General features: G+C 40.7%; 1 protein-coding gene across 3 annotated transcripts in view; it reads right to left on the reverse strand.

Annotated features, from left to right (window-relative positions):
- Positions 1-13831, reverse strand: part of phactr2 (phosphatase and actin regulator 2) — a 120033-nt gene that overhangs the window by 88936 nt on the left and 17266 nt on the right. The window contains exon 1 of one of the 3 annotated variants that reach the window (XM_060926341.1): positions 8511-8577. The exons of the other annotated variants lie outside the window; for them this stretch is intronic. Coding sequence (XP_060782324.1) covers positions 8511-8523 — 13 coding nt within the window. The 5' untranslated portion in view covers positions 8524-8577. Of the gene's footprint in view, positions 1-8510; positions 8578-13831 lie in introns of those variants that run through there. 3 annotated transcript variants of the gene reach the window in all.

Consider the following 13831-nt stretch of genomic DNA (forward strand, 5'->3'; position numbering starts at 1 on the left):
AAACCGCGGTAGAAATGAAAAATGGACAGACATCAATTGAGTGGTTGTGCGAAGAGAAAATAAAAAAAAGAGAGGCTCCAGGCGTGTAGCTACAATTAAAAATGTTCCAGTGTTAGATCTTTTTTTTTATAAAAACATCGACAACTGCTGTCACTACCAGCGCTGAAGCCGAAGCTAGTGAAATCAGCGATGCTAGTGAGGGAGATGGACCTGCTAGCACTAGCCGGGGAGATGCTACAACCACAGCCAGTGTTAGCCGAGGGAGACATACAAATATATGCTGCTCATTTTTGAATAAGACATTTCAATATGCCTACATGCATATCGTTGGTTGTTTTCAGTGAATTTGATGGGCTGATGTAGCCTACTTAATAAATTTTCAATGAGGAAGAATGACCTTGTTTATGTGTACTATTGTTTATGTATATGCTACTATTTTTGACAGCAAAAGGGAAGGTTTGTGTGTGCAGGAGGTTACTGAACGCGTGCGCGTGGGGGGGGCCACTTGAGGTATAGTGCCCAGGGGCACCGCATTGGCTTAATACGGCACTGTCAATATGGGCGAAAATGGGATCATATACAAACAAACAAATAGATTAAAGCACAGGAGTTTGTATTTTGAAATACAAGAAATACACTTTGAAGTGAACATGAGATCAGTAGTGCCACTTCGGCTAAGTGAAATGTTCTGACGGACGATATCTTTCATACCCACACTAGTGGTATGTACTAAATCTGCAGAAGGTCACTACACTGGTACTTCGGTTTATATTTGGTTTGTAAGTATTGCTGTACCCCACATGCTATCTTGCTGCCAAGAGGTGAGAGGTTTACATAGCTACAAGATCATAGAAGCTTTTCCTGATAGCTAGCATCTAACACACCAGCTAGTGAAAACTATTGCTGATTGATTAACATGGTCTCACACTTCCAAATTCATAGCAATCACCAGGCTTGTAGTACTTGAGTCCAGAACTTGGACTCGAGTCCGACTCATGCCCTAATTTTAAGGACTCGTGACTTGACTTGGACTTGAGCACTGATGACTCGGACTCGTGCATTAAGTACATTCGGACTTGTAAATTGGAGACGAGGATTCAGATTTTTTCTTTATTTTTTTTGTAACATGCCATAATAATTTGGCACAAGATATGTATATCTAAATTAATTTTTATACTAATTTCGTGCAAGAGAATGCACATTCACCTGTTCATACATCATGTTCAGGAACAAACTAATGTTTATGGCGCTAAAATGCCTAGAGAGAAGCCCCTAGGATTGTCTGCTTTGCTTATACAGACTTCTCATGTAGTGGGAAAAAAATGCACTGCTATGTGTTCCACATGTAGAAGAACTATCGAGGAGACGACGAGGACAACCTCAAACTTCAATTGCCATTTTGCAAGACTATACCAGTGACACACTATGTTCATTGCTCTGTTGATAGTGGGGCTTGCTGACCAATGAACTAACTAGTGTTAACCCTCTCTCATGTTATTTGCCCTGTTGATAGTGGGCAGGGCTTGCTGAGCGATTAACAAGCTTTTTATCTGTAGCCTATGGAGTAGTCAAGCAGTAACGTTAGTCCAACACAGTAGCAGAGACGCTTTCACATAAAGGCAGCAACAGCCACCGTCAAATGATGCAGTTGGAGTCTTGTTCTCATACTCAAATCAGACTCGACTCGGCTCAATAGTAGACTCGACTCGGACTCAACTCGAAATTTTCTTTCATGACTTGGACTTGACTCAGACTTGAACACTGGGGACTCAAGGCTGGACTCAGATTTGAGGTTTAGTGACTTGACTACAACACTGGCAATTACACAACTTGAGTTATGCAATGGTTAATGTAATGTCTAGTATCAGGGTTACTGTCCATGTCTTGTCTCATGACTTCATTTGCATATTTCTAAGCATCAATTTGTTTATTAAAAGCATGCACATGTGAAATCCTTTATACACTTAAAGGCAGAATAGGTGATTTTGGAAAAAACAGGAAAAGTAAGCTAGATTTTGAAATTATCCAACTAAAAATTTCCACTCTATCCCTACAACCCTCCCTCCAAAGCCGCTCTTCCAAAACACATGAACACACATTGCCTGACTACTACAAAACAGTGTAGGGGAGAAGACCATAGCACATCATTTTCATATCCAACTCACAAAATTCCCCAAAAAACAAAACAAAGATAACTATCTCAGTTGACGCCATCGTTGAAAAGCCATATTGATATTCACTGTGGTTTGACCTTTTGCTTTGGCTGCCTTCATGTGCTAGTTGAAAGGTCCTACTTCCCACTTGTGAAGTCAGACTTAGGAGTATGTCATATTCAAGTGCTTTGTTGTTGGAGCGAAATTAAAAATAGTGGATGCAAGATTCCTTCTTGCTTGTTGCTTGGTGAAATCCAATTTTGATTGTGTAACACACATGCTAAATAGCACTGTTATATATCAAGTAAAGTGTACACAGAAAAGATTATGTACACATGCAACAGCTAACGACAGTTGTATTGGTAAAAATAAACAATTACCTACCATCCATTACTGAAACTGTCCTGTGCCATGTTGAAAGGTTGAAGGTCATCCCAACTTGGGAACTCGGGTATCCGAATTATTTCTGAAGTTCCCACTCCAAATTTCAAGTTGAGGAGGTGTTAATTTGCAACTTCCAAGTCGGAACTTGTAATTACCATAATTCTGATAGCACATGAAGGCAGCATTTATCCAACCTGTCTTTCATTGTAGCCTTTTCTGATTTGTTTAGCAGTGCAAGCTATTGTAGGTATAACTTTAACTGGAAATTTTGGCTGCCCTTCCTCAACCATTCTTGTGCGACTAGCTCACTAGCTTTAGCAATATATCTGCCTAGCCTTGTGAAAGACTCTGGTCACATGCAATGAGTGCACAGGGAAGAGTGCATGCAGGTATGTAGGTTGGTAGATACACAAGCAGGTAGGCCATCCAATCATTTCATTTGGACTGAAAGAAATGATTGGACAGGCTTTTCACAGCCCTGTGACTGCCAGAGATGATGTATTCTTTCTTTTTATTGTCAGAGCATTTGATTTATTCATTGCTATTGGGATGTAATATGAATTTCAAGAAATATGTATAACAAGAAATGCTTCTGAAAAAAAAAATCGCCTACCGTACCTTTAATAGAAACGCAGTAACATAGTTACAAGTCTTGGTTTTTGCATCATTGCTATTTTCATATCAATCCCTGATGAACTGAGGTATTACTGTTCCCAAACAGAAGGTGATAAAACTTTTGGAGGGAATTTCGAGCTGTAAGAGAGTTTTGGTGTGAGTGTCTGTTTTAATATGGACTTCAGTCTCCTAAGTGTCAATTTACATAATGTCACCACATCATTTTTATTCCATCCTGCCCATAATATTTTGTATTTCAAATATGTATTTTGAATATATGTATCAGAAACACACCCATTCCGAGAATGCTGTCTGAACTTAAATGATAGGATGTAAAACTATACTATAATTCCTAAACCATTCCCTCAAAGCTTGTCCAAAGTAAAATTGGAAAGAATAGAGTGGTCATCAAGTAAAGCAGAGAATTGCATTTGTGCCTTTGAGAACCTGAAGCAGCTCACACCTTTATTCTCTTCCCAGCACAAATGAGTCAGATAATAAGAGGCTGTAGCACAATGATTATAAAAGCCAGGTGTTTTAAAGGCTGCAAAAATGTGTGCGAGCTGGAGGCAGAAGACCTGGAATGCACTGTAAAAAGAACTAACATTCATAATAAACCATGTCTCAACTTTATCTGAATGTCAGTTTCATTTCTATCCATCAACCATTGGGTGGCACGGTGGTATAGTGGTTAGCATGGTCGCCTCACAGCAAGAAGGTTCTGGGTTCAAACCCAGCGGCTGGCAAGGGCCTTTCTGTGTGGAGTTTGCATGTTCTCCCTGTGTCTGTGTGGGTTTGCTCCGGTTTCCCCCACAATCCAAAGACGTGCAGGTTAGATTAATATGGGACGGCCTTGGGCTGAGGTGGCCTTGAGTGAGGCACCTAACTCCCGACTGCTCCCTGGGCGCTGTTAGCATGGCTGCCCACTGCTCTGGGTGTGTGTGTGCTCATTGCTCATGTATGAGTGTGTTCACTACTTCAGATGGGTTAAATGCAGAGAGGACATTTCACAAGTGTGTGATGAATAAAGTTGTGCTTTCTTTCTTTCAAGCTATAAGATTTTTTTTAGCTATATATTAAGGAATTCCTCTGCATCACACTTTTCAGTTTTGATCACAGGTCCTTGATTGGATTATGGACCTCATTGTGCTTTATTGGTCTCCAAAAGCCAAGAAGAAGCCAAGAAGCCTTTATTTGTCACACATACACTCAAGCACAGACTTAAGCACACAGTGAAATTTAACCTCTGCATTTAACTCATCTGAAGCAATGAACACACACATGCACACACAAGTGGGCAATGAGCACACACACATACCCAGAGCAGTGGGCAGCTATGCTACGCACCCAGGGAGCAGTTGTGGGTTAGAAAAAAAGACAGACAGACAGACAGACAGACAGACAGATTTTATTTCAACAGGGTGGCCCATTCAGCACAGCTGGTATCCATAGGAGCCCTGCAAAACTATTAATTTATAATTTCAAAAATACAATATACAACGGGGCGGCACGGTGGTGTAGTGGTTAGCGCTGTCGCCTCACAGCAAGAAGGTCCTGGGTTCGAGCCCCGGGGCCGGCAAGGGCCTTTCTGTGCGGAGTTTGCATGTTCTCCCCGTGTCCGCATGGGTTTCCTCCGGGTGCTCCGGTTTCCCCCACAGTCCAAAGACATGCAGGTTAGGTTAACTGGTGACTCTAAATTGACCGTAGGTGTGAATGTGAGTGTGAATGGTTGTCTGTGACTATATGTCAGCCCTGTGATGACCTGGCGACTTGTCCAGGGTGTACCCCGCCTTTCGCCCGTAGTCAGCTGGGATAGGCTCCAGCTTGCCTGCGACCCTGTAGAAGGATAAAGCGGCTAGAGATAATGAGATGAGATGAGACAATATACAACTATAACTAATTTGCAATTTCAAAAATATATTACAATAATCTTTAATAATCTCGTTAATATGATTAATCTAGGGCAGTACGGTGGTGTAGTGGTTAGCGCTGTCGCCTCACAGCAAGAAGGTCCGGGTTCGATCCCCGTGGCCGGCGAGGGCCTTTCTGTGTGGAGTTTGCATGTTCTCCCCGTGTCCGCGTGGGTTTCCTCTGGGTGCTCCGGTTTCCCCCACAGTCCAAAGACATGCAGGTTAGGTTAACTGGTGACTCTAAATTGACCGTAGGTGTGAATGTGAGTGTGAATGGTTGTCTGTGTCTATGTGTCAGCCCTGTGATGACCTGGCGACTTGTCCAGGGTGTACCCCGCCTTTCGCCCGTAGTCAGCTGGGATAGGCTCCAGCTTGCCTGCGACCCTGTAGAACAGGATAAAGCGGCTAGAGATAATGAGATGAGATGAGATGATTAATCTAAAAAGTTAACTAAAACTACCGTTATGGTCTGAAGAAGAAAAAAATGCAATGAAAATGATTAATATATATATGAAACTAACAAAAATATAATAATTATATAATATAAATCAGACTATGAAAAATATGACCTAATGAGCCTTTTAAATTGATTTAGAGACATAGCTGATTTCATATTTGCTGGCAGTGAATTAAAAAGCATTGAACCTGAATATCTAAAAGTTTGTTTACCTAGCATAAGCTTAAGTTTTGGGAAATACAAATCAGATTTATGTCGAGTGTTGTAACTATGAATACTTGAGTTCCTAGTGAAAGAATCGCTCAAATATTTAGGAACTAAATTATGAAGGCATTTAAATACTAGCAAACACTTATGAATTTTTCTGTTTGTCTCTAAATCAATCCAGTTTAAAACTTCTATAGCATCCTTAGAGGAGTCTCATCTGGTGATAATGCAAGCAGCTCAATTTTGGAGCCTCTCTACAATATCTTACAAAAGTATTCATCCCCCTTGGTGTTTGTCCTGTTTTGTTGCATTACAAGATGGAATTAAAATGCATTTTTGGAGCATTAGCACCATTTGATTTACACAACATTTGACCATTTGATTGACACAAACAATAATTAAGATGAAAAAAACAGAAATCTGGAGTGCGCATAGGTATTCACCCCCTTTTGTATGAAACCCCTAAATACAAATCAGATTTACGTTGAGTGTTGTAACTATGAATACTTGAGTTCCTAGTGAAAGAACTCAAGTCCAACCAATTCACTTCATAAGTCACATAATTAGTTGATTAAGATCCACCTGTGTGTAATCAAAGTGTCACATGATCTGTCACATGATGTCTGTATAAATCAACCTGTTCTGGAAGGACCCTGACTCTGCTACACTACTAAGCAAGCAACATGAAAACCAAGGAGCCTCCAAGCAGGTCAGAGACAAAGTTGTGGAGAAGTATAGATCAGGGTTGGGTTTTAAAAAATATCCCAAACTTTGAATATCCCAGGGAGTGCCATTAAATCCATTATAGCAAAATGGAAAGAATATGGCACCACTGCAAACCTGACAAGAGAAGGCCACCTGCCAAAACTCACAGACCAGGCAAGGAGGGCATTAATCAGAGATGCAACAAAGACACCAAAGATAACACTGAAGGAGCTGCAAAGATCCACAGTGGAGATGGGAGTATCTGTCCATCGGACCACTTTAAGCAATACACTCCACAGAGTGGGGCTTTATGGGAGAGTGGCCGGAAAAAGCCATTGGTTAAAGAAAACACATTTGAAGTTTACCCAACAGCATGTGGCAGACTCCCCAAACACATGGAAGAAGATTCTCTGGTCAAATGAGACTAAAATTGATCTTTTTGGCCATCATGGGAAATGCCACCCAACACCCTGAGAACACCATTCCTACAGTGAAGCATGGTGGTGGCAGCATCATGCTGTGGGGATGTTTTTCATCTGCAGGGACAGAAAAGCTGGTCAAGACTGAAGGAACGATGGATGGCACTAAATACAGGGCAATTCTGGAGGAAAACCTGTTTGAGTCAACCAGAGGTTTGAGACTGGGACGAAGGTTCACGTTCCAACAGTTCAATGACTCTAAACATGCTGCTAAATCTACACTGGAGTGGTTTAAAGGGAAACATTTAAATATCTTGGAATGGCCTTGTCAAAGCCCAGACCCTCAATCCAATTGAGAATCTGTGGCATAACTTGAAGATTGCTGTACACCAACGCAACCCATCTAACTTGAAAGAGTTGGAGCAGTTTTGCCTTGAGGAATGGACAAAAATCCCAGTGGCTAGGTGTGCTAAGTTAATAGAGACATACCCCAAGGGACTTGCAGCTGTAATTGCGGCAAAAGGTGGCTCTACAAAGTATTGACTTTGGGGGGTGAATACCTATGCACACTCCAGATTTCTGGGTTGGTGTTTTTTTTTTCATCTTAATTATTGTTTGTGTCACAATAAAACAACAATTTTCACCTTTAAAGTTGTCAGCATGTTGTGTAAATCAAATGGTGCTAAACTCCCCAAAATCCATTTTAATTCCAGCTTGTAATGCGACAAAACAGGACAAACACCAAGGGGGATGAATACTTTTGCAAGACACTGCAAGTTCGTGCAACTTCCAATGGATAAACTACCCCATGCACTGTCAGCATAGTTTAGAACTGGTTTGATTATACTATGATAAATACATTTTGCAGCTTTGAAAGTGAGACCGTATTGAACATGTGAGAGAAGACCCAAGCGTTTAACCACTTTATTGTAGACAAAGTCAGAATGTTTCTTCCATGTAAGATTTTCGCCTAGCATAATGCCCAGATCGTTAAATTTTGTGACTCTTTCAGTGGCCTTTCTTTTGAAAAGCAAATCTGTTATGGTCGTCTTGACCAGGATGCTGTATAGAGGATATGGATATGCAAATACCATCAAATGCAAATACTACTTTTTAGGATTTCACTGAATTTGAGTTGCAAATACGGTACATCAGACAGATAACACACCTCCTCAGTCCATACAGGTTCATCATGGAGTGAAGGATAAATGTTCATGGTAAAGCCCAATGAACAAACCAATCCGCACAGCCATAAAACAAACACTCACACTAATTGCACAGTAATTCTGCAGTTTGACTAAGCTATTGACACAGGAAAGACAAACTAATAGGCTTGTGACATGAAAAGAAGTACAGCAACCCGCTCTGAGCACATCATATAACCAAATATCGCTGGGCTCTAATATCAATGATGTTTTTCCTTACTGTGTTTAGTCGATGATTAATTAAATATTATGCAATTAAACAATCTCAGACCACTGTAGGATTCAACACAGAGTAATGTCAGATAAGATCCTGGTCTTGTTCCTTACCTTAATTTTACCTCATAAGAGTAGCAAACTTTATGAACTATACCTCTCAGGATGTTCACACATGCACACACACATGCAAGCACACACGTATAAACATGCACAGCTGGGGAATGAAATTAAGTACTCACAGGCTTGCTCCATGTCTGGAAGGAGAGAAACCGATTGCTTCAGTGAGTGGCTGCTCTGTTTCTTCTCTCTCTCTCTCTCTCTCTCTCTCTCTCTCTCTCTCTCTCCCTGTATATATCCCCATCCCCTCACCACTGTCAGCCCCTCCCGCACCCTTCGTACAGCATTCCTCACTCTCACTGCAGTAGAGCGCAGCAGGAAGAACACTGAGGACGACAAACAGCCATTACGTCCATTAGAGCAAACAGATTGAGCCAGGACAAGCCCATCAAGTGGGATTTCCCAATCCACTGGGGCTTTCAGATTCAGCCCAGAGCCATGAAGCAGGCTGGGTGGGTGAGTAAAGGGGGTATGGTAAAACATCAGCATCCAGCTAAATGACAGGACTCTCTTGTCCATACATTCTGAGTTTGTCTTTTCCACATGTCAGAAAGCAGTTATGCAACATAACTGCAGACGTTCTTCTTTAAAATCAGTGCTGCCATAATAGGTTTTGGACTTCCTGGCTAAACGGATTGAGGCAGCACCTCATTTAAGCACCCATCGTGGGCACTTGTGAGTCTCTCACTATTTTCAGTCTATTTTCAGCAGTGGGACGTGACGCCAAACCCTGGCCAAAATAACCCATAAATCTTCGCTGGTGATATTCGTCTCTGGTTGGATGGAAGCAAAAGGGAGCTTTCACAGATTATCCCTAGAGGCTTGGCAGTCATAGAAGCCAAGTATTTGGTTTTGTGAGTAATGTAAAGCTGAGGCAAGATCTGTATCTGGTTTGTGGGGGCAATCCAGTGCAAATATTTGTCAAAGTTCAACCGTATGTGCTTCTTCTATTCATATTTATATATCCATTACTAAATTCATTCTTTCATTCATCTCCAGTAACCACTTTGTCCTAATCAGAGGCATTCTGGTTCCAAAGTCTATCCTGGGAACATTGGGTGTGATGTGGGATTACATCCTGAATGGAACGCAGTCCATCACAGTGCACAATGCACACACACACACACACACACTTACAGCCAGTACACTAATGGCATGTTTTCAGGAGGTGGGAGGAAACTGGAGAACTTGGAGGAAACTCACGTGGATATGGGTAGAACATGTGAAACATCAGATATCCAGTAACCTGAGCTCAGGATTGAACCGTAAACCTTAGAGCTGCGAGATGACAACAATTTACATCCTTCACATCAAACAAACTTATCCATCACCCTGATACTTGAGTTTAGGGCTAAAGAATGAAAGAAAGTGAAAGTGAAAACTGGGCTCTTCTTCTTAGTATGTGTGTTGCATTTCTTACCTGATTTGATTAGAAGCTAAACGATTCTTTATAGGCAAATCTTGCCAGGAATGAAATAAGCAGCATTACACCACTCAAATTCTCAAGCACACAAAAAGCTCAGTGTAAAGCCATTAAGAACAGGTGACTGTTTGTAGACCAGTGTAAAATTCACTGGTCCTGTGCTTGAGGGTTTTAATGCATCACCTGTGACTAATAATCCGCTCCATAAACTTCATCTGAACTAACAGTTTTGTAAACACTGATGTCAAAGTACAAAGTCCATTTCCGAGAGCAATTCATTAAGTGTCCTTGTGTTGTTGAAACAGCATTAAGATCCCGTTACAAGATTGTTGACACCCTGATGATCTTTTGGGTTACTCTGCCAGATATTACAGGTTTACACTGAGACTTTTTAAACTAAGTAAGGCTACTTTTAACTCCATCAACAAGTGCTGAGATAGATTAAGATACTCGAGTGAGATTAGGATTAGGGTAGGAAAAAGTAAGTCTTTAAAATGGATAATAGGGATCAATGTAGATAGTTTGAAAGCAAATTTATTAAAATTGGCAAAAAAAAAAAATCACCCTGCAAATTGTGTGCTTTTCCATAAGCTACCGAAAAAGCTGGATTCTTCCAAAACAGTTTTATTTAATATGGACAGCACATTCGGAATATGTGCCTCAATTGGTGTTTTTACGGCAGATTGCGACACACGGCCTCTTGCCTGTTGCTTACGAGTGATATTTTCTTTTTTGGAACAAGGGCAAAAACTGGAGTATTTTGCGCATGTAAAGATCATGAGTAAGACTGGAACAAACATTAGCATCATCATTAATTTGATCAACCAATAGTGAAAAACATTTTGAAAGCAATATTGATGCGTTTTCATTTTTATTTATAATATATCCATTTAGGGGCGGCACGGTGGTGTAGTGGTTAGCACTGTCGCCTCACAGCAAGAAGGTCCGGGTTCGAGCCCCGTGGCTGGCGAGGGCCTTGCTGGGCAGAGTTTGCATGTTCTCCCCGTGTCCACATGGGTTTCCTCTGGGTGCTCTGGTTTCCCCCACAGTCCAAAGATATGCAGGTTAGGTTAACTGGTGACTCTAAATTGACCGTAGGTGTGAATGTGAGTGTGAATGGTTGTCTGTGTCTACTGTATGTGTCAGCCCTGTGATGACCTGGCGACTTGTCCAGGGTGTACCCCGCCTTTCGCCCGTAGTCAGCTGGGATAGGCTCCAGCTTTCCTGCGACCCTGTAGAAGGATAAAGCAGCTAGAGATAATGAGATGAGATGAGATATCCATTTAGAACCTTTACACAAAGTTTATGAGAAGTTGTATAAAATATGGACTGGTGGATGAAACCCAACACCGTCAGTGTCACCTCTTGAAATTATGAGTACTTGAGATAAAGGTCATCAAACTAAATCCTGGAAGATATTCAACCTTAAATAAAAGTTTGTAATCTACATTTTTCTCATCTAGAAATTATTCTTACAAATATTGGCACCTCTGAAACCTTGCTTGGAAAAAACCTAACTATATTAGATATTATTTACTCCTCTGGTTAATTCTCTGGAGGAGAGATGATTTATTCCTCCAGGGAACCCTTAAAACAGAGTGCTTTCTTTTCAGAGAGGTTTCCAAATAGGACCCCTTTAGCAATCTAAGTACGCAATAAAACAATGGGCATGCTGTTTTAGGAAATAAGCAACATTGGGGTGTAATGCAGTTCAGTGTGAAGGGGAATTACTGATGACCCAAAGTTAAAAACAGAACATCCCAAATTATTTTATATCCTGTACTATTTTGTCCCAATTTGCCATGATTAAATTTTTTTTTCAATCGTTAAAGAATAATGCATCATACTTTTAATTTATTTATAATTACATTTAATTTTGTGGAACATCCAAATATGTTATTTCCTGTTATTACATATGTTAGAGCAGCTATAAACAGCTGGTCTCTCACCAGTCTATTTTCTCTCTCTTGATGCAGAACATTATGAGGAACCTCTAAACCCGCCATTCTGAAGACAGTCCTGTATTGGAAAAGGTCAAATTCGAGCTTTACTTCTGTCTGTTACAAATGGCTGACACTGGAGACTCCTTCTATACATGCTGAACATAGTGTTGTGAGTCTCCATAGAAACAATTACACATGTTTTTAACCCATTTATGGGGAATGTCCACCAAATAAATCTCTGTTTCAGTTGCTACTATTTAAACAATAACATATTAGAACTACTATTGTCAGTCCTGCTATTACAGAAAATTAATCAACACCTTCTGAGCAATCATTGAGAATTAAACAGTGCTGTTATATAATACTGTAAATACCCAAAGACTCTTGAGGAACCTCTGTTTTTCTTTTTGTTTTTAAATTAATTTTAAATACAGTGTCTTGCAAAAGTATTCATCCCCCTTGGTGTTTGTCCTGTTTTGTCGCATTACAAGCCGGAATTAAAATGGATTTTTTGGGGGTTTGGCAGTCTTTCACAGAGCAGTGAACCCCTCCCCATCTTTATTTCTGAGAGACTCCGCCTTTCTGGGATACGCTTTTTATACCCAATCATGTTACTGATTAACCAAATTATATATATATATATATATATATATATATATATATATATATATATATATATATATATATATATATATATACACACACACACACAGTGGTGCTTGAAAGTTTGTGAACCCTTTAGAATTTTCTATATTTCTGCATAAATATGGTCTAAAACATCATCAGATTTTCACACAAGTCCTAAAAGTAGATAAAGAGAACCCAGTTAAACAAATGAGACAAAAATATTATACTTGGTCATTTATTTATTGAGGAAAATTATCCAATATTACATATCTGTGAGTGGCAAAAGTATGTGAACCTCTAGGATTAGCAGTTAATTTGAAGAAATTAGAGTCAGGTGTTTTCAATCAATGGGATGACAATCAGGTGTGAGTGGGCACCCTGTTTTATTTAAAGAACAGGGATCTATCAAAGTCTGATCTTCACAACACATGTTTGTGGAAGTGTATCATGGTACGAACAAAGGAGATTTCTGAGGGCCTCAGAAAAAGTGTTGTTGATGCTCATCAGGCTGGAAAAGGTTACAAAACCATCTCTAAAGAGTTTGGACTCCACCAATCCACAGTCAGACAGATTGTGTACAAATGGAGGAAATTCAAGATCATTGTTACCCTCCCCAGGAGTGGTCGGCCAACAAAGATCACTCCAAGAACAAGGTGTGTAATAGTCGGTGAGGTCACAAAGGACCCCAGGGTAACTTCTAAGCAACTGAAGGCCTCTCTAACATTGGCAAATGTTAATGTTCATGGGTCCACCATCAGGAGAACACTAAACAACAATGGTGTGCATGGCAGGGTTGCAAGGAGAAAGCCACTGTGGCAGTGGGGGCGTGGTCAAGCGCCGGTCTGTGACAGGGGGGCGGAGTTGGGGAAGGTAAGTGGCAGAATCGCTTCACCTGAGTGTGATTAACCTATGTTTTGTGTGTCTTCTCCCCAGTAAACCGCGCCCTATTTAAGGAGGGAGAGTGAGAGCAGAGGGGAGCTCATCCCCGGACGAGACGCTGGTGTGTGTGTGTGTGTCTCTACTTTGGGAAAAATATTGTTAGACTGAAAAGTGTGGCAATAAAGCCTATGAACAAACCTGATCTCTGTCCTGCCGTCCTCTGTGCTCCACCCACTCAGAAGGAACTGCCACAGCCACTGCTCTCCAAAAAGAACATTGCTGCTCGTCTGCAGTTTGCTAAAGATCACGTGGACAAGCCAGAAGGCTATTGGAAAAATGTTTTGTGGATGGATGAGACTAAAATAGAACTTTTTGGTTTAAATGAGAAGCGTTATGTTTGGAGAAAGGAAAACACTGCATTCCAGCATAAGAACCTTATCCCATCTGTGAAACATGGTGGTGGTAGTATTATGGTTTGGGCCTGTTTGGCTGCATCTGGTGCAGGACGGTTTGCCATCATTGATGGAACAATGAATTCTGAATTATACCAGTCAATTCTAAAGGAAAATGT

This window comes from Neoarius graeffei, chromosome 7 (assembly GCF_027579695.1).
Source record: "Neoarius graeffei isolate fNeoGra1 chromosome 7, fNeoGra1.pri, whole genome shotgun sequence".
Taxonomy (NCBI): Eukaryota; Metazoa; Chordata; class Actinopteri; order Siluriformes; family Ariidae; genus Neoarius; species Neoarius graeffei.